Source organism: Phycodurus eques, chromosome 18, assembly GCF_024500275.1.
Source record: "Phycodurus eques isolate BA_2022a chromosome 18, UOR_Pequ_1.1, whole genome shotgun sequence".
Classification (NCBI taxonomy): Eukaryota; Metazoa; Chordata; class Actinopteri; order Syngnathiformes; family Syngnathidae; genus Phycodurus; species Phycodurus eques.
Window position 1 is genome coordinate 3,701,148 of NC_084542.1, and position 22,355 is coordinate 3,723,502.

At 42.8% G+C, this 22,355-nt stretch overlaps 1 protein-coding gene across 1 annotated transcript; it reads right to left on the minus strand.

The window, feature by feature from the left end:
- Positions 1-3,255: 3,255 nt before the first annotated feature.
- On the minus strand, positions 3,256-21,919 carry LOC133416844 (adhesion G protein-coupled receptor F5-like). Its single transcript, XM_061704096.1, has 19 exons — positions 21,756-21,919; positions 21,047-21,082; positions 16,676-16,822; positions 16,405-16,566; positions 16,202-16,270; positions 15,244-15,273; positions 15,084-15,172; positions 14,944-15,005; positions 14,552-14,676; positions 14,200-14,415; positions 13,753-13,953; positions 10,041-10,175; positions 9,756-9,940; positions 9,274-9,450; positions 8,029-9,195; positions 6,577-6,618; positions 6,237-6,293; positions 6,085-6,145; positions 3,256-5,131 (listed from the first exon to the last, which is right to left on the minus strand). The coding sequence occupies exons 3-19, from the start codon at positions 16,797-16,799 to the stop codon at positions 5,079-5,081; spliced, it is 2,955 nt and encodes a 984-aa protein (XP_061560080.1). The 5' UTR covers positions 16,800-16,822; positions 21,047-21,082; positions 21,756-21,919; the 3' UTR covers positions 3,256-5,078.
- Between the last annotated feature and the right edge of the window lie 436 nt (positions 21,920-22,355).

Sequence of the window (22,355 nt, forward strand, 5' to 3'; positions counted from 1 at the left end):
TGTCTTTGTCATTGTGGTATGTCATTGTCAGGTGTCATTTTCCGTTTCTATTCCACGTCTTACTCACAGTTCATAGTTTGTTTCCAGTTTTAGATATTCGAGTGTTTCTTTGCTACTTTGATTTGAGTGGTATCTGTTGTGGGACTTTGTTCAGTTTTCCCTTTTCTAAGATTAAATATTATTTTGAGACTCCCGCACTCCTGCCTTGCCTCCCTGCTTCCCTGCAATTGGGTCCACCATGTTCTCACCTTGCGTTACTCGCCCTCGCCTTAACCACGTACGTGACATACACATTGTTCCCATGTGCTAAAATAAAGGGGTTTATTGTGAATTTCGAAATCTGGATTGTGCCAAATTGGGGAGAGCATACTGGGAGCTCATTGAGAACCTTTAGCTTCTAAACTTTTCCACCAAGCCGTTAAGGTGGATGCAACTATTGGGTTCTTGAAACATTCATGGCGTTTAAGACTTCTGAGAGTTTGATGTTGTTGCATTCTCTCTGTTCCAATTCTAGCCAAGAATGATGATGCATTTGATGAGGTATTGTAATTGGTTAGCTATATAGTAGTGTTTAAAGTTGGTAAATTTAAGCCTCCCTCCTGTTTACTTTTCTGAAGAGTGGATAAACTAATTCTGTTTTTCTTATTTTTTGAATAAAAATTTATTACGGGTGGCACAGTGGACGACTGGTTAGAGCCTCAGCCTCACAGTTCTGAGGACCCGGGTTCAATCCCCGTCCCCGCCTGTGTGGATTTTGCATGTTCTCCCCGTGCCTGCGTAGGTTTTCTCCGGGCATTCCGGTTTCCTCCCACATCCCAAAAACATGCATTAATTGGAGACTTTAAATTGCCCGTAGGTGTGACTGTGAGTGCGAATGGTTATTTGTTTGTATGTGTCCTGCAATTGGCTGGCAACCAGTTCAGGGTGTACCCCGCCTCCTGCCCGATGACAGCTGGGATAGGCTCCAGCACGCCCGCAACCCTAGTGAGGAGAAGCAGCTCAGAAAATGGATGGATGGATAAATGTATTACGGTTGAAACTAATGTTTGGAACCATCTAAATGTGGTCTCAAATTGAATCATTGAGAATAAATAATTTATTTGAGGTAACGTTTTGATTTTTATTGTGGCTATTCTTCCCAGTAGTTACATTGGCAACTTATTCCAGCGTATTAAATCAGATGAGATTTTTTCCAGAAGTGGTTTGTAAATTAAATTTGTTAGCTCTGTGAGTTTTTGGCGAAATATGAAAACCTAAATACTTAATGTTTCCTATAGGAATGGGGTTATCTGGGATTTGATCTGCAGGATTCCATGAGTTCCATTCTTCCCTCACTCGTGAACAAGACCCCAAGATACTTGAACTCCTCCACTTGGGGCAGGATCTCATCCCCGACCTGGAGAGGGCACGCCACCCTTTTCCGACTGAGGACCATGGTCTCAGATTTGGAGGTGCTGATTCTCATCCCAGCCGCTTCACACTCGGCTGCGAACTGCTCCAATGAGAGTTGGAGGTCACGGCTTGATGAAGCCAACAGAACCACAGCACCTGCAAAAAGCAGAGATGCAATACTGAGGCCACCAAACCGGACCCCCTCTACGCCTCGGCTGCACCTAGAAATTCTGTCCATAAAAGTTATGAACAGAATCGGTGACAAAGGGCAGCCTTGGCGGAGTCCAACCCTCACCGGAAACGAGTCCGACTTACTGCCGGATATGCGGACCAAACTCTGACTCCGGTCGTACAGGGAGTATGGGGTACCGAACCCCCTGATACGGGCTGTTCGGTAACAGCCCGTATCAGGGGGTTCGGTACCCCATACTCCCGAAGCACCCCCCACAGGACCACCCGAGGGACACGGTCGAACGCCTTCTCCAAGTCCACAAAACACATGTAGACTGGTTGTGGGAAAGAAGGAGCTAAGCCGAAAGGCGAAGCTCTCGATTTACCGGTCGATCTACGTTCCTACCCTCACCTATGGTCACGAGCTGTGGTTCGTGACCGAAAGAACAAGATCCCGGATACAAGCGGCCGAAATGAGTTTCCTCCGCAGGGTGTCCGGGCTCTCCCTTAGAGATAGGGTGAGAAGCTCGGTTATCTGGGAGGATCTCAGAGTAGAGCCAGATGAGGTGGCTGGGGACTCTGATTCCGATGCCTCCCGGACGCCTCCCCGATGAGGTGTTCCGGGTACGTCCCACCGGGAGGAGACCCCGGGGACGACCCAGGACACGCTGGAGAGACTCTCGGCTGGCCTGGGAACGCCTTGGGATCCCCCCAGAAGAGATGAATGAAGTGGCTGCGGAAAGGGAAGTCTGGGCGTCCCTGCTAAAGCTACTGCCCCCGCGACCTGACCTCGGATAAGCGGTAGAAGATGGATGGATGGATGGATGGATGGATTCCATGAGTTTGCTGTTATTGGGAGTATTGTTGATTTTGTCCAGTTGAGAGAGTAATCTGGTATTTGTGAAAATGTTTTCATGAGTGTAGACTGCCTGAAGAGATGACTTGGGTTCCTGTAAATAAAGACGAATTTCATCAGCATCCAGATTGAGTTTGTGTTCTGTCAACTGGCGAGCAGATACCTTTAAATTAGCATTCAGATACCTTTAAATTAGCATATAGCGGTAGCAAGAGGTTTGATGAATATTGCAACAAAAATGTCTCCAGTCCGCTTGATGACATCACACCAAGATATAGCGGCATATTATTTTTGGCGATGTAAAATGGGGTTGCCAGGGCAAGCCGTGTTGGATGTCACCCTCAACGTTTGAGAGATTACAGCGTGAATGCGGTTCCCGTCCACATTATTGGGTTTTGTGGCAGCTCTGTTCTCCATGAGAGGGGTCTTTATTGTTGTCTGTGTATTCCTTGTGACCTCGTTAGGACACGTCCTCCAGTGCTTTACATTACACCAGCAACACTTGAGTTCCTGATGATGGAAGCTGCAGTATTTGTGTGTCCTTCTGTGTGAGCCCGGGAGTGTTCCTGCCCTCACCAGTAGCAGCAACATTGTCGATGGGCCACCATACTATTTTTGGGGGCATTTACATTCATATTCATTTCTCCCACTGCGCTCCCTGTCGAATATCTTGCTCAATTTTTTTACTTTCTTTTGTGTGTGTGTGTGTGTGTGTGTGTGTGTGTGTTAGCACTGCTAAGGCCCAACAAAATATCCTATGCTTAAGTCATAAAATGCATGCAACTGCAATTTTCTGAAGGACAAAAGCAATTTCAAAGCACAATTCATTGCTTGGGTTCAACATTTTAATCATCACGTACACATTAATTTACAAATACACTTCATTATCTATGTTTTTAATGATGTCTTGAATTAATTATTGAATCATTTGAACACGGAACATACTGTATCGCAACATAGTATAATATACTCCCTTAATGGAAGTATGTTAAATAACACTAACAGGTAAGACAGGAAAAATATACAAACGTGTACAATAGTGTTACACAAATGATGTCCTTGACTAACACAGTCAGTATATAACTGCTTCTGCACTAAAAATACATACACTACTCACAAAAAGTTCGGGATATTTGGCTTTCAGGTAAAATTTTAGGTTGAGTCTAAAATGCACTGTATACTGCGTATTACTCTTATTTTGACCAACTGTTCAATGTTCAGGTAGTTTTTGAACAACTTGCTCTTCTCTAACAAGGAGATGAACAGAAAAATACACAAAAAGTGTTTGATCCATGAATTGACCAATTAGTTTCCTGGTTTAATTAGACTTGGTATTTAAACAGTCCTCTTCATCTCGCTCTTTACATTCAAGAGACCAAAATTTAACCTAATCAACAGTACCTCGCCATTACAAAGCTTCAAACGGGATGTTTCAGAGGACAGTGGCTATTGTGCTTAGAGTGTTGCTAATTTTGTCATTCAGCTCCTTGATAAAGAACAGAAAGATGTGCAAAATGTAGTGAAACATTGAAGTGATTGACCAGTGCATTCAAATGTTGAAAGAAGGTCAAATTAAGTCCACCTGTAAAGGTTGAAAGGCATTTTAGGTTAATCCTGAAATTTCACTCCAAAGCTGAGTATCCCTAACGTTTTGTGACTAAAGAATAATTCCGCAAAGTAGTAAAGCGTATTACAGAACGTTAAACATTTTAAAAGTAAGACAATCCTGAGCCTCTGTGACTTTTGTCAAGAGTTACCTGTTGTATTGTACATTTGATTAGAGGAAACATACTGTACACACTAAGTATAAGGTATAATTTATCACACATATATTTGTAAAGTGCTTCAAACAGCTTATGATAACGTTGTCTTGCAAGTGTATCAAACTTATTTAATGATATAAATCATGAAAACAGTGAATGCTTTTAAATTGCCTCCTGTCATGCTGTGATATTTATTCTTTAATAATTTTACTTCAACTGATAATCCTATGCCAGTCGTTGCAATGCACCTCCAGTAAATTCATGCAAATTCACTGACCTGTGTAGGATAATCAAAACTTTGCCTGGACAGGTCAGACAAAAGAAAAAGCCCTTCGCAAATTAATTACAATATTTTGGGTCTAATGTGTTATTAAATTAACAACTCTAACAATCACGTATCCATACAAAATCATCAATTATTTTCTGTGAGATTACGTCACCAACCAAAATGCAGAAGAAATATTTTGAGGACTATACCATTGGTTAATGATTTAAAGCAATTGGTAATTTAGCAATCCTTAGATACTTTGCAAACTTGACAGCAAAAAAAAAAAAAAAAAAAAGTTATCGTATCATTGCCACACGATTGCTTCTTTGTTCGTAAACCTGCCTACGATCATGCAGATAGAGTCCAATATTTAGAAACAAGTAACAGTGTTTGGGGTCTGTTTGGGACAAAGTAAATCCTAAATAGGTCACCAGTTTCAAGGCAATAGTACTGCTGTCAAATGTGTTTAGTTGATAGAGTCGTGGATGGAATTATAATAAGTAGACAACGGGACAGTAGTATTAAAGTACTTTAGCATTAGTGTAACAGCTTATCTCTGCGCATTCACACACTTTCTGGAAACAGTTTGTTGCTTGGTCAGCCTGAGCAGAGATGTTCGCAGGAGACATCAAGCATTGATCGCCTGAGATGAAGATAAATCTGATGACACGTTGTTGCCACCTGAAAAACATGAACAAAATGGATTCAATCCGTGACCAAACTGTAGCAAATGGCTAGATGCTACATCCTGGTTGCTGTCATATGTTGCTTTGTTTACTGGGTCATGTTGATCATCCCATCTTGACATAATTTGGTCCAAAGGGTTGGTGGGAAAGTCTTGAACTAAAATTGTCTCAGGGAAGGAGCAACATTACTGTGTTTGTTGGGACAGTTTACAGCTGCGTGCGTAGCTGGCAGAATCGGAATTAGTACTGCCAAATCAGAGCCAATGGTTCTCAGTGGGTTAAAAACTCTGGTTTTGGAGTGGCCTAGTCAATGCCTTGACTTGAATCCAAATGAAATGCTGTGGCTTGACCTTAAAAAGGCCGCTCATGCTTGAAAGCCTTCAAGAGTTGTTGAATTAAAACAATTCTGCAAGAAAGAGTGTGCCAAAATATCTCCACAGAGGTGTGAAAGACTCATTGTAAGTTTTGAAAACGCTCTATTTCAGTTGCTGCTGAGAGTGGCCCAAACAGTTATGATAACATTGTTGGAGAAAGTATCTGTGATCTGCTAACAAAATGTGGCCCAAACAGTTATTAGGTTTACGGGCGATTACTTGTTCACACAGGGTCAGGTAGCTCTGAATATATTTTTTTCCCCTTCATAAATAAAATCACCATTTAAAATCTGCATTTTATGTACTGTAAGCTCATATGGATGTGTAGCTAGTCAGTTTTTGGTGTTTCTGAGTATTCTGACCTGATATGTAAAATATAATGTAATCAGTGGATTCCCATGTTATTTGCGATGATACGACTGTAACTACCATTGGTAACTGACAACAGAGAGATGAATATGTGCTCAGAATGAGCTACAAAAATGTACAAACAAGGTTAAAAACCACTACAACTTAGGTTTTGTGCTTTATGAACATAGGAGGTATACCGCACACTTTTCAAAAGATGCTATACCTCTTCTTCCAAAGTTCTTCCATATCTGCCATCCACTTGATGAATTTGCAGAACTCGTCGTCTAAAAGAATTGACAAAACCACACATAAAAAACATTGTTGGAGAAAGGATCTGTGATCTGCTAACAAAATGTGGATGAGTTCTGTTCTTACCCTTGTCCCGCTTCCAGAACTTGTAGACGATTTGAAAACTGAAATTTCTGACCGGACCTGAAAAACGTTTATGCACACAAATTAGCATACTACTGTAAAATTCTAGGTCGATGATTCTGCGAGGAGTTATGACAAGTTTGTGACTTTTATACTCATTTGCTAATGTGTGTTACCAATAACACAATGAAGGAAATCTAAGCAAAGATAACATCAAAACTAGGACAGTTGTGAGACTGCTGAAATGCAGTCATTGTGATTGCCATGCTCATTTTAATTGTGCATAATTGCAGCACAAACACTCACACAAAAATTGCCTTTTTTTCCTGTTAGAGGCACTTACCTTTTTGTCTAAGAGAGTTCCAAAAACTAATATGAAGAAACCCTATGTGAAGATAGAGAGAAATTTTAGAAAACAAGAAACATTTTTAGATGAACAATGTTGTGCATTGTAAAACATGCAACCACATCCACATGTATGTATGTTGACTCATCATACATTTAATATCAGAACTTGTTATGGCAGTTCTGAATTACCAATTTCGAAGGGACACTACACATTGATATTTATTTCTTTTTCTTTTCTTTCCTTTTGATTTTTTATAACAGGATTGTTCAATTTGGTAAATCCAAGTGCTTAATGGAAAGCTAGCAAGGATGGATAAAATGAAGCCTCGTTGTCTTGGATCTTTGTCATGCTTGAAATCATAAAATTTCCTGTGTTTGGCAACTCTCATGAGATTTCATTTTAGTGGCTATAGGATTCTGCGAACAATTTTTTTATTTTTGTGTTTTTGTTTGCAATGCCACCACAGATGTACCAGTAATAGCGAATATTGGGAAAATGGTCCACGTTCCTCTCCTGTACCAGTAATAGCGAATATTGGGAAAATGGTCCACGTTCTTCTCCTTGCTAATTAATACAATATTGTATGGCTAGAGCAACAACATGGCGATATCATTATCAGAAAAACTAAATGAATGCTCCAAAATCAGCTCTGTTCCGAGTGTAGTAAATTACTGTGATATTCGCCTCCCAGTAATTCCCTTTACCACTACATCATGCCTCTGCGAGGTGTTAAAGTCAATGATAATAAGTTAATGATTGTACATAATTTGTTGTTTAACTGCACAGTGGTTACACATCTGCCCACTTACATTATAATTAAGAATGTTCTTAAATTGACTTAATATAGACAAGACTGAATAATAATAAAAAGTAAAACGAAAGAAAGTAACTTATAAACTGCATGCTTACACAACACTGCATACACATTTTTGTTCTCCACTTTCTATTACAGATACACACACAGCTCCTCTCACAAACATATAGTTGCATTATATATACACTTGTACGTATAATACACCTGGTCGCACAGAGCAACACTCGCACAAAAATCAACACACCAAGTCAAAGCTAGGAATGGTCCGCGACTGCATGACATCACGACAGAAAGCAGAGACTCCACTATAAAAGACTATGGCAGCAGACTTCCGGAGTCTTTTCACCTGGAGCTGTTCGAGCTGCGTGTGGAAGACCTTAGCGCTGAAGCTTCACCAACCTTGTAGTTTAGCTCTGTATTTTTGGCTCGAATAAATTGTTACACTTTTCATCCGGCCTGATCATTGAAGAATCACCTCGACCAGAATAAAAGAACCAGGTTATTAGAGGTTCGCACGGCCACCAGGCTTAAACCTGAGCCATTGCCTTCCTTTGTTCGTGAACCTCTAATAAAAGGAAACCATATAAAACACCAAAAAAATATATACATACAAAACAATAACAGAAACTCACCTGCAGAGAATTGAAGAAGGCGAAGGCTATGTGCATTCCTAGATTAGTTGGGTCAATTAAGATTCCAACTCCAAGACTCCAAGTTATTCCAAAAAAGGGTGTGAGGATGGCCAAGCTCCGAATAATGACCACCAGGACATACTTCTCATCGTCTTGTGCAGTGCTTGTCATCCCCCGACTCTGCAGTATTTTTACTATCACCACAATTAGGATTACAATGTTTATAAACACAATGAGCAGTGCCGGGATCACAAATGCCAGCAGCGCTCGTGACCTTTCCCAATTTAGCCAGCAGATGAAAAAGGTAGCAGCAGTGCATGCATCTGGATTCCTTTGATCACCTTCCGAGATACTTGCACCAATAATGAACCAAATGTTTGCAATCAGGAGAGACAGTGCAATGTTAACAATGGAAACATGGCGCAAGTGTGATGTGTTGCTCTTCCTAACTTTTTTCCATATAAACGCCTCAATAATGAGGCATATAACTAGGGATGCCATGGAAATACCGACGCCAATGTAGGTTATGAAATCCAACACACGTCTGTTTGGAACAAAGGGTGACATTAGCATTGAAAAGGAGGTTAGGTGGTCACACTGACATGTAACCGTTTCGTCATCTCTGTCAACTAGCTCGCAGCCTTCATCGTCCCATCCTCCAAGACCTTCAAAGAGAGTAAAGTTCCAGAACACACACTGAGGGTTCCCCAGAGTCTCATTTATAATGTCAAATGTGAAAGAGACATTGTCCACGGTGGTGTCAGACTGAACAAGTACGACTCTCCCATTGATTACCCTGCCTGTAGAGTTGTTTTCATCTCTTGGGGGAAGTACATTATCCAATGATTCAAAGGTTATCACAGTGAGGTTTGTTGGCCCACTAGACTCCTCTATGTCTATCTCCACTGTAGAATTAAAATCCCCATTGAAAGTGTTGGTGAATGTAGTTTTGTTCAAGAGAATCAAAGGTGTTTCAATGTTAAACGAGGCATTGATTAGCCTACTCGCTATACCCTCAAGACCAAACAACAATAATGAGCTGACACTCTCATTTCTGGGAGTGATGTTTCTTGTTTCTATGGTCTCAATGACTGCTTCAAGGTTGAGAATGTCCCATGATTCTCTTGCCTCATCTCTAGTAAGGACATCAGTAGTGATAAGAATATCCTAAAGTAAAAGGGGAGAAAGAAAAACAGTCAATACTTATTTTAACATCTGTTGTTAGATCAGCAAGAAAACACATACCTCCATGGAGTCCTGACTTATCTCGATATTAAATGTTGTTACAAACGTTGCTACATTGTTGAGAATTGTAACAATGGCCTCAATATTGTTAGGAGATTCAGTCACTTGCTGACTTAGTTCAAGAGTGGTGATCCTGAGTTCTTCCAAGAAATCTGACAACGTCCCTTCAGTCAAAAACTGATTTTGCAAAGGGGAAAAAACAGTGTTACAATCAGTGCATGGCTCAAGGTTTCTACACACAACAGTGAAATTATCCAACTCAGCCAAATGTATCTAATGTTTCAACAAACTCAGATTTGTAGTTCATCGATCAAATGCAGTGTTTTATCATTTGTGATTTTACTGCCTTAATGGAAGTCCAGAAAACCCCTACTGGGGAAACAACTCCCATTGGTTCTCCAATAACGCAAATAGTCCTTGCAGTTTCAGTTGTGTGCCAAAGAAAAAAAAGAAACAAAAATCAAGCCAACCAGCTCACTCACCCCAGATTCAAAGATTAGTTGCGCAATCCTTTGGAGGGTGCAATTGTCTGCTCGATCTTCCCATTCTCCACTTTCCCTGCAAATGGCAGTCTTCTCTCCCACCTCATTTAGTTCACAAGTAGCTCTACCCGTATCATTTAAAAATCCATTTCCAAATACTGGATCAGCATCACATGTGAATGCACCTGGTAAGACAATACATGTTTACAAGTGAGAGAGAATGGTTAGAAAAAAGCCTGAACTGTATCATATTAAATGTGTTGTCATTGCTTGGTCAATACTTACCATCAGCCACTAACACCAATGTTAGAATCCGTTTGAATTGCAAAAAATCAATCACTTGACAAGTAATGTTTAATTCTTGGTTATCACAGTCTGCCTGTGTGATTGTTATCAGATGTCGGATTGCAGGGCCTGTTTCTAAACATGGACAAACAACACACAGCACTGTGAAAGTGATCACAATTATTTCCATAGTTAAGTAAATAAAATAAATAAATTCTAAAAGTGAATTTTGCTTTGTGAATTTTTGAAAATCCCTAATTCAGTAAAACCCACACAAGAACAAGAAAACTCCACACCACTGTTGTGTGACTGGTAGGGTTGGGGATCGAGAATTGAGAACCGGTTGGGAGGGGAAACGTAACTGTTGAAGCGTTCTGACTCAATTCTGAATCTTTAGCGAATGATCAATGAACAGCTAGCGTGCAGGCAGGGGCGGGACTTCATTAAACGTACTGCCATGTGATTTGCATTTCACCAGCGCTGAGGAACATAAGAACTGAAGAAGTGAAGAGTGATTCGTTCATTGAACTTGTCATTCGCGATCCATGAGACACGAATGATTCGTTCATTGAACTTCTTCGTTTGTGATCCTCTAAGGAACGATGTACTAGTGCGATGAGTGAATCGTTTGCGTAAGGAACAGCGCACTATGCAGTGAACGTACTCATGAGTGATTTTTAACCACAAGTCCAGACGTCCTTGTGGGGATAGCTTTCACTCGCAGCCGTTTGTTCAACCTAATGGCTAATGTTGAGTCAGTCAAGCACATGAAAACAAGCACACATATTTAAAATAAATGTAAATTAAAAATAAATGTATGTACGTACACAACATTCCCTCTGTCTCCAATGCAATTATTAAAGCTTTTTATTTCATATTATTATTAATAACACAGGATGTGCTCGAGTTATGACGCACTCGACCTACGACATTTCGACTTTACGACGCCCGTGCCTCGTCCGCCATTTTGTCCCAGCACCATAGTGTTTCTGCTTAGCTAGTGCATAGCTCTTAGTTGTTTTTGCGGCGGGAGTATCTTTGTGTTACTTTTTATAATAAATAGTACAGTGGAAGATCCAGAAGACCGATATATAATTATACAGGCTACAATATTTAACAAGCTTTTCACAATTGTCAATCTATATGCTCCAAATAAAGATGATCCAGCCTTTTTTCACATGCTCTTTTCACACTTGTTAAAGTTGTCAGCCAATTCTACAATTATTATGGTAGGTGATTTTAACCTTACACTAAATCCCCTAATAGATCGCTCAAATCTCAAAAATAGCAATCAGCCAGAATGCTCCAGTATACTCGAGGAGTATATGGATAACTTTGGTCTCATTGACATATGGATGCTGAAAAATGGTACAAAAAGAGAATACATATTTTTCTCATCAGTTCACCGTTCTTTCGCAAGAATAGCTTTCATTCTTTCAAACAATTCGGCAGCTCAAAGAATTAGCCCCAAAATACATCCGATCATCATCAGCGACCAAGCACCAATCCAAAAGTTTAATCAAATTTCGGACCCCCACCAACATGGCGCTTCAACACGTCCCTTCTTCTCCTCTTGTCCCTGTTTGCTGTTCCAGAGTCTGTGGGGGCGGGACTTTATTTCACTCCTTCCTGATCTCGGGGGTGGGGGGGGAACCACTGGGGTGACCTCCTGGGGAGTAATGGTGGTGTGATGGTGACTCGCCCATGTTCCGTGGGTGCTGGGGCGGTGCCGGCTTGCACCCGCTTGGGTCCCCCGCTCTGGCTGCTGGTTGGAGGAGTGGGACTCTCCTGTCGCTCCTCGGGCCTGCTTCCTGCTCTTCTCTCCGTTCCTTGCGTGCCGCTGCGGTCGCTTCTTCCTTTTCCCGTGCGGGAGACGGGTGGTCCCCTGCGGGCTGTGGGTCCTACCGTGGGGTTCTTTTCCCTGCCTGATTTGGGGTGGGGAGGTGTGGGTGTCTGTGTCTGTGCTGTTTCCCGGTCCGTGCGCTTTGGCCCTCGGCCCTGCCTGCCCCCCTGGATTTTAAATGCATCACACACACTCCCCATGTTTTAATGCACCACATACACCTATCTCTGGGGGGCCGTGGGTCGTAGTTGGGGGGGTTTGGCTGTTAGGCAGTAGTGCCTGGCAGCACTGCCTCCACTCCCTCGGCTCACTGACATCTCCAGATTTTAATGCACCATACCACTTGGGGGGGCACTGATACACGGGGTAGGGCCAATGACTGCCAGTCAGGGACCTGGCAGTCATAGTAACAGGGGGGAGGTGGGTCTCACTTACTTGCATGGCGGTGCACCCGAGGCCGGGCCACCCGGGCTGGATGACTGCTTGGTGTTCGGGCTGACCTATCATGGCCCGCGGCTGCTCCTTGGGTTCCTCCCCTTATCATTCCCCTGTTGGGTGCCCCTATTCGCCCTCCTTTCCAACAAACAAGCGACACTCTCCCGCCCTTGGGCTGGGCGGGGACTGGCTGCATCGCGGGCCCTGCGGGTTAGGGGGGGCGTCTAGCTCTCCTGGGGATGGTGTTGGTGTGTGTGGGGCGGTGGTGTAGGGTGGGGTGGTTGGCTGGGGGGGTGGCATTGGGTGCTTGCGGCCCCCACTGGGTGGCCGGTTGTTGGGGCGCCTCGGTGGGGCCGGTGGACCGCCCTGGGTCCCTCGGTGTGGGACGTGTCCCATCCACCGGGCTGCTCTCGGGTGGACCCCTGGGCCTGATCCCGCCCCTCGATTGATTGGGTGGGGTCCTCAGCCGCCGCGGTGCGGCCACAGCAATTACAGAACATTCTGTCAGTTACATAATTAATACCACCACACTTCAGTTGTACCGCCGGCATGACGACCCTTGTCCTGCATGCTTCTTCTCCTGTCCTTGTCCTGTTCTATCTTGTCCTGTCCTTCCCTCACAGGGTGTAGCACTACAGCCCCATTCAACACTCATATTTAATGTTTCATTGTAGATAATGTAATGATTTACTTCTCTCATCTTGTTTACAATTAGTGCTTTGTCTTTTGTCTTTGTTTCTCTCTCCCCTCTAGAAACTTTGTTCTGTTCGACTGATCGACTCTGATTCTCAATAAACTTAAATTATAATACTAAGAAACCACAGCGGAAGCTTAAAAACTCCACTGTGACACAGTAAAATTCGGTATAAAAGGGATACAGATATTCCAATCTGCTTGACCTAACAGCCGAACAGGACAAAAAAAATAAACCATTGGACTTGATGAAACAGTCCCAAATAACGATTTTAACAATGCTATATTTAACTTTTAGCTGAAACATTAATTAATGAATATTACATCAATTGGGTTAGTTCCACACACATTGCCTTTCAGTTCATAGGTTTGATATTGATACTGGTTATAAAGAACCTTGAATCAAATTTGGGCTGCTAAGGAAATGGATGTTCATAATTTGGACACCCTTTATTTAAACCATGCAAACTTCAACCCTAAAAGAATCGGAATCAATAATCGTTTGGAACCTGAATCAGGACTGGAATCGCTCAAATTCAAACGATGCCCAAACCTTGTGATTGGTCAAGTATTTTCTCATTTTCTTGTTGTTTTCTAACAACAAGATGCCTATTCAAAAGATACAAATTCACTATAACTCACAATTTGGCAAGGCTAACAATAATTTTGGGCTAAACCGTAGATCTGCATAACTTTACAAATGCAAGACATAATTTTGATGCTTTTCTGTTTTAGTTTTACCTGCATTTGGGATGTCTTTAAACTCCACCTGGTAGGGGTCCTGGACAGTGCACTCTAGTGACACTTGCTGCCCAACATCACACAAGATAGTGTTTTGGAGGGGAACCATCTGGATTGTGGGTGTTTCCAAAAGACTGAGTATTTCATTAGAGTCCTGTCGGAAACTTGAATTCTGATCAAACAGCTGACATTGATAGCGTCCTGTAATGAAATTGTTTTGCAAATTAAAATTAAGACTTCATTACCAACTACCAAGTATTCCAACAATTGTTAGATTACAATAAAGGGAAATGGATTTCAAACAGTGTATAAAGGGTTAGGTCGAGTTGCTTTTCCTCAATTTTCCCCAGAAAAGATTACAACTGTGCAGTAGTCTCATATACATTTTATTGAGTATTTATTTCGAAAGACCATGTACTAATATAAAGTACTTCAAGTGATTCTTACCATTGTCAGTGGAAAAATAATTTGTGATCGTAAGTGTTGGCACTCCATTAACTTGTGAAAAGCTGTGTCGATCGTCTTCATTTATTAAAACACCATCACGTGTCCACTCTGACAAGGTGATACGAAACTCTAGCTCTTCTGGTGGCGGGCCACATGTCACACTCAAAGTGTCGTCGAAAAATAAAACATCTGGTTGAAGTATTAAGTCTCTACGGCCTTTAATGGAAAACAATACAAAGAGTGGACAATTATTTTTCTGCAGAAAATTTTCTAGACAAATAGGCTTAATAGTGAGATGATATTAAAACGTCTCTAAGGTTGTTCCAATGAGAACATTATTAAAGTTACTTACTCTCAAATACCATAGGAAATGTGTTTCTCAGGTCATTGAATAATGCCACTAGAAGTGCATCAACAGCTGGGTCTTGAATTGGAGTATTTGCAGTAATTTCAAAGTCACCAATGGTGCTACCATTCCTATATCAAACATTTCAAAACAGAATAAGCATTACAGGGGAACTTGATGGTAGACCTTTAAAAGAGGTCTAATGTTGCTTCATCTCAGAAAATGTTTACATTCTTGTTTGTTGTTTGAGTACACAGTGACTGAAGATACCTTTTGTTAAAATCATGAAACAAAGGACAAAAAGGCTTGCATTGTACTGTAGGCACAGTAAGGAAAGGTAGGTAAGTTAAATCATTGTAAAAAGCTTAACAAATATCAAATTAAAGAATTAAATCTACCTGAAGCCTGAAAGATTCGCTGATAGTAGACCTGGGATATGGATCGCAGATTGTGTTTCAATCTGTTTGAGATGGTGAGCACATCCAACGTGAGTTAAATAATTACAGCAATCATAACAATTGTGAGCATTCTTACTTACAGAACCTAAACATCTCTGGTGAACTTCATTATTTATATTGTTGTATAATTCGTCAAATTCGATCCCCATTGTGAACGACAACGACCTCTCTAAAATAAAAAGAGACCTCATTAGTACAAATTAGAATTAAGAAAAGAGTCATTGTGTGTAACTTATTTACCGTCTATTGTCAGGGTTGTACGAGTTATACCTAAAAAATTAATGGAAGAACAAAGTTGAATCAGAAGTGTTCAAACATTCCAATAGCCTTTCGCTAATCTAACTCAAGTAGTGTACAAATGTCTTAGCAAGAGTAAAGAAAAAGAAAAAGTTGTCAAACATTGTGCCATTTTAATTGCTAAGGATATTATGGTATATCAGATACAACTGATATATATCACTTACTGTGTACAATATACTCCATTTCCAAAAGTATTGGGATAACTGAGACAAAATTTGGATTTGCTGTCAACTGGACACATTTGAGTTTGACATCAAAACACAAATGTAAAAGAAATCATGCTTGTGCAATGACTCTCTCAGCCTTACAATTGCTTGTTTGTTTTTTGCCCAGAGACAGATCTCACACAGTGTTCATGTTGGTTACATCTTTAACTATTAAAAAAAGTTGGCAGGCGAAATTCAAAATCTGAAACTAAGTGAAGACATTCAGTGCTATTTATAGTTTGAATAATCAATGTAATAGGATATACCTGGGCAACAAGCACATCTATCAGGCACGTTTGAATTATTTTGTTGACTTATGCAAATTCCTGGAAATAAAAGCTTTAATGTTTATCACTTGTGTCATAGAGATCTTTTCAAGTCTAACGCAAATGTTTTCAATTTATCGCAAAAAAATAAAGGAATTGGCCTCACTGTTCCAATAATTCTGAAGGGTAGAGTACTTCTGTCTACAACTTTATACAATAATTTGAGTTAGCTAAAGACTCATTCGACATATTTCATGTTTGGTGCCGAAGAACGTAAGACGTATTTGAAGACTTATTTGGAGAGCAATTTAAAATGCTGCTATCTATCTTATTTCATACTGTTAGCTCCATGTGAATGTAATTGGACTGAGAGTTTAGTTCTTAGATGAAAGAATGTAAGAGTTGTATATGTCTCAGATACTTCACTTTCTGTTGGTGGTGATGTTGTTGTTGTTGTTGTTGTTGTTGTTGTTGTTGGACATGTGGTGATTATATCTGTGGAGCAAAATTAAAAGTTGTGTTTATTCGCAGTATACAAATACATGGTCATTACATGATAATTACTAACAAACTTAATAGTGAATTTGTTGTTCATATTCTGAAACAGGAGTCGGAGTAGCTGCACTTACTTAATTCACAATACTGGCCATCTGGAGGAATTCCATTTATGCAGTCGCAGGTTTGCATACTGGCATTACTGCATGTACCATAAATCTCACAGATGTCACATGGCCATAGATATGGATCCTCACACTGACATTGCTCTTGTCCCTTAAAGTCTGAATAGCAGGCTGAAAAAAAATTATGCCACTACATTGACTAATAAAATATTGAAAAAACTCAAAGACTAGACTTTTTAGACAGATTACAGAAACAAATTAATGTTCAATACATTCTCACCTGTGGTCAAATTTAAGCTTGTCAGTATTAAATCAATTGTAATGTTGAAAGGTAAAGGGACATTTTCCACAGCTTTTCTTAGTTGAACAATGAGTTCCTCTGGCTCAGTGTTGAATGTGGTCATGGTGAGAAGAGTGTCCACTGAAGCTAAGGAGGAACACAGAAAAACAATTTACATCAAGTGTAGTATTCATGAGAGTGTTAACATCATTTTACATAGAGTTCAGATATTAGGTGAATGAATGTAAGAGTTTTACCGGAATTTCTCGTGTATAATGTGCATTTTTCACCGCCAAAAATTGTCAAAAGTCAATCTTGTCCATTTTACATTGGTATCGGGGAAAATGGAAAAAAACTTTTACATTTTATAAATGTATGCTGCCATCTAGTGGTTATGAAAAAGGTGTAGCCTACAACAATATGACAAAGGTACGTACGACTGCAAACCTGTACAGTTGTGCTCATAAGTTTACATACCCTGACAGAATTTGTGAAATATTTTTTAAAAATATGACTGAACAACAACCATCATTAATTTCTTTATGGTTATATTTTGTTAAATTATCATGCTTTTCTGAAATGTTTGACCGTTTAATTTGAATCCCATTAAAATAAAAATAAATGTGTTTTGCCTGGCCCTTCATGTTTTCCATCCACCCATCCATCATTTTCTCCCACTTATCCGAGGTCGGGTCACGGGGGCAGTCGCTTGAGCAGGGACGCCCAGACTTCCCTCTCCCCAGCCACTTCATGCAGCTCCGTCGGTGAGATCCCGAGGCATTTCCAGGCCAGCCGAGAGACGTAGTCTCCTGTCCTGGGTTGTCCCTGGGGTCTCCTTCCGGTGGGACGTGCCCGGAACACCTCACCAGGAAGGCGTCCGAGAGGCATCCGAATCAGATGCCCCAGCCACCTAATCTGGCTCCTCTCAATGTGGAGGAGCAGCGCCTCTACTCTGAGCTCCTACCAAGCTTCTCACCCTATCTCTACGGGAGGGCCCGAACACCCTGCGGAGGAAACTAATTTCGGCCACTTTTATCCAGGATCTCGTTCTTTCTGCCACGACCCACAGCTCGTGACCATAGGTGAGGGTAGGAACGTAGATCGACCGTTAAATTGAGGACTTCGCTTTCCGGCTTAGCTCCTTCTTAACCACAACAGACCGACACAAAGTCCACATCACTGCAGACGCTGCACCGATCCGCCTGTCAATCTCGCGTTCCATTCTTCCCTCACTCGTCAACAAGACTCCAAGATACTTGAACTCCTCCACTTGGGGGAGGATCTCATCCCTGACCTGGAGAGAGCACGCCACCCTTTTCCGAGTGAGGACCATGGTCTCAGATTTGGAGGTGCTGATTCTCATTCCAGCCACTTCACACTCGGCTGCGAACTGCTCCAGTGAGAGTTGGAGATCACGGCTTGATGAAGTCAACAGAACCACATCATCTGCAAAAAGCAGAGATGCAATTCTGAGGCCACCAAACTGGACCCCTTCTACGCATCGGCTGCGTCTAAAAATTCTGTCCATAAAAGTTATGAACAGAATCGGTGACAAAGGGCAGCCTAGGCGGAGTCCAACCATCACCGGAAACGAGTCTGAGTTACTGCCGTCAATGCGGACCAAACTCTGACACCGGTCATACAGGGACCGAACAGCGTCAGGGCATTCGATACCCCATACTCCCAAAGCACCTCAAAAAAGACTCTCTCTGGTTGGGCGAACTCCCATGCACCCTAGAGGACCCTGCCGAGGGTGTAGAGCTGGTCTACTGTTCCACGGCCAGGACCAAAACCGCACTGCTCCTCCTGAATCTGAGATTTGACTTCCAAACGGACCCTCCTCTCCAACACCCCCCGAATAGACCTTACCAGGGAGGCTGAGGAGTTTGATCCCCCTGTAGTTGGAACACACCCTCCGGTCCCCAGTCTGCCAATCCAGAGGCACTGTCCCCGATGTCCACGCGATGTTGCAGAGGCGTGTCAACCAGGACAGCCCCACAACATCCAGAGCCTTTAGGAACTCTGGGCGAATCTCATCCACCCGCGGGGCCCTGCCACCGAGGAGCTTTTTAACTACCTTGGTGACCTCAAACCCAGAGATAGGAGAGCCCGCCTCAGAGAACCCACACTCTGCTTCCTCATGGGAAGGCGTGTTGATGGAATTGAGGAGGTCTTCGTAGTGTTCTCTCCACCGACTCACAACGTCCCGAGTTGAGGTCAGCAGCGCCCCATCCCCATTATACACAGTGTTGGTGGTGCACTGCTTTCCTCTCCTGAGACGCCGGATGGTGGACCAGAATTTCCTCGAAGCCGTCCGGAAGTCTTTCTCCATGGCCTCACCGAACTCCTCCCATACCCAAGTTTTTGCTTCAGCGATCACCAGAGCTGCATTCCGCTTGGCCAGCCGGTAACCATCAGCATCAGGAGGCCTACAGGCCAAAAAGGCCCGATAGGACCCCCTTCTTCAGCTTGACGGCATCCCTCACCGTTGGTGTCCACCAACGGGTCGGCCGCCTCAGCAATGGAGGCGCGGAACATGGTCCACTCGGACTGGATGTCCCCCACCTCCCTTGGAACATGAGCAAAGTTCTGTCGGAGGTGGGAGTTGAAACTACTTCTGACAGGGGATTCCGCCAGACGTTCCCAGCAGAACCTCACAATACGTTTGGGCCTGCCACGTCGGACCGGCATCTTCCGCCACCATCGGAGCCAACTCACCACCAGGTGGTGATCAGTTGACAGCTCCGCCCCTCTCTTCACTCGAGTGTCCAAGACATGCGGCCGCAAGTCCGATGACACGACCACAAAGTCGATCATCGAACTGCGACCTAGGGTGTAACTCGGCACCTCTCACCGTGGGCAACTCCAGAGTGGAAGAGAGTCCAACCCCTCTCGAGAGGACTGGTACCAGAGCCCAAGCTGTGTGTGGAGGCGAGTCCGACTATATCTAGTCAGAACTTCTCGACCTCACACACCAGCTCGGGCTCCTTCCCTGCCAGAGAGGTGACATTCCACGTCCCTAGAGCCAGCTTCTGTAGCCGGGATTCGGATCGCCAAGGTCCCCGCCTTCGGCCACCGCCCAGCTCAAACTGCACCCGACACCTGAGGCCCCTCACACAGGTGGTAAGCCCATGGGAAGGGGGACCCACGTTACCCTTTCGGGCTGTGCCCGGCCGGGCCCCATGGGTGCAGACCCAGCCACCAGGCGCTTGCCTTCAAGCCCCAACACCAGGCCTGGCTCCAGTGGGGGGCCCCGGTGACCCGCGTCCGGGCAAGGGAAAACGAAGTCCATTGTTTGTCATCATCATTAGGGGTCTTTGAGCCGTGGTTTGTCTTGTCCCTCACCAAGGACCTGTTTGTCATGGGTGACCCAGCCAAGGGCATAAAGCCCAAGACAACTTAGCTCGTAGGATCACTGGGACACACAAACCCCTCCACCATGACAAGGTGATGGCTCAAGGAGGGGGACCGGTGTCAAATCTTCCAAAATTCTTTAAAAAAAATAGCCATCAAATGTTCTCTAGAAATGTATTTGAACTTTTTCAGGGCGAATCCCTCTCCTGAGACAGCCCCCATGGAAGTGTTTGATGATCTTTTTCGAGCTGTGGAGACCAACACCTCAAAACTAGTATTACTACTTTACCTGGGGGCTGCCTTTGATACCGCCTATCAATATGTACTGCTAGATCGTCTTGAAACGTCGATATGTATTAGAGGTATATATATAGATATATATTGTGCGTGTGTGTGTATACACTCAATTGCTTGGTGTGAAGCCACTCCCTGATTGCTATAAATAACTCTTGGGAGGTCCCATGACTCCATGACATCCATTCCTTTTCTATTGAGGTTCAGAATTTGCATAGACACTCCCACCGCAATCCAATTGAACAGCCGGGTCCACTACCCTTGTCCTGCTCTATTCCCCTCCTGTCCCTGTCCTGTCTTGTCTGTCTTACATTGTCCTGTTCTTCCCTCAAAGGGTCGAGCAATACTGCCCCGTACAATACTGGAATTGAATGTGAAATTGATGATGCGAAAAATTTTTGGTTTTGCTCATTTTTCTTACAAATAGTGTCCCCTGTCTATTTTTGTTTTTGTTTTTCTCTATCAGCTCCTTTTTCTTTCTGTCACTCCTCTTTAAAAATGTGTTCTGTCCAACTGAAATGCTAAATAAAGAATAAGAACCACAGTGGCAGTATAAGTGGCATTATAAAAAAAGTGGCAGTATAAAAAAAAGTGTTACAGCTGAAGAGCACAGGTTAAACTTAAACTGTGCAGGTTCTAAAACACTGATACGTTAGTCCTTAAAATTGCGTTCAAAGAAGATCTTACAAAAAGTAACAGTTTTCAAACATCTTTATACAGTACCTTCTTTTAGTTGTGGTTGTGGACATGGGTTGATACCTGAAGAGTGAATTAGAAAAAGTATATTAGTATTAAAGTCACTGATGGTGTAGTGGTACACTCGCCTGACTTTGGTGCGGGCAGCATGGGTTCAGTTCCCACTCAGTGACGGTGTGACTGTGAGTGCGAATGGTTGTCCCTATCTGTATGTGCCCTGCGACTGACTGGCAATCAGTTCAGGGTGTAGTCCGCCTTTCGCCCGAAGTCAGCTGGGATAGGCTCCAGCGACCCACGACCCTAACCAGTATAAGCGGCGTTGAAAATGGATGGATGGATATGAGTATAACTCTCTAAAATGCATCCAATTCGATGCAACCATCGACTTTATAAGGAGCTTGTCATCATTGGGATCGTGGGTGAGCTGGAGCATATGTCAGCTGTCTTTGGGTGACAAGTCTGGTAAATTCTGGATTGTTCACCAGCCAGTCAAAGGTTACTAAACGTAAAAAACTTGATAGTACCTGTCATTTGAATAAAACAATGTGTCAGAGCTGGCCTGGGAACAGCTAAGTGGAGCCGGAGGAGGTGGCCGGAGACAAGGAAGTCTTGGCATCCCAATTTAGACTGCTGCTCTCACAACCCCGATGATTAGAAGACAATGGATTGATGGACACCAGCCATGCTTGACTTTTATAGACTGTTGATTCAACAGTTTCATAAGAGCTGCACTTACTTGAGATTGGTTTACAGAACTGTCCAAACGGAGGGATGCCATTAATGCAGTCACAGGTGAATGTACTAGCATTGCTGCATGCACCATAGGTGTCACAGATGTCACATGACCAAGCAAAGGAATCTTCACAATGACACTCATGTCCTCCGGTAGACTTCAGATAGCAGCCTAAAAAGATATTGGTACCACAATATTAATAGTAACCTATTTAAAAACATACAATGACAATGGCCTCTATCATTTGTGTAGGAGACTGATGAACAAAGAAAATCTCACCTGTGGTCAAATTCCAGCTTGTCAGTCTTAAATTATCTGCTATCTCAAATGGCAAAGAGACATTATCCACAGCATCCCTCAGTAGATTAATGATGTCTGATGGCTCAGTGTCGGCTGGAGTGTCCACCGTGAGGACAATGTCCACTGAAGGAGAGGAGCACCACAGGAGACAGGAAAAAACACTTTACCCCAAATGCAGCCATCATGACTTGATAAGCTATTTGTCTGCACTTCATCTCAAGATGAAGTTTTACACCTCATGGTACCTTTGCTATTTGAAAAGTAAGTTTGCTAACATGGGACACAAAATGCAGTCTTTTTGAC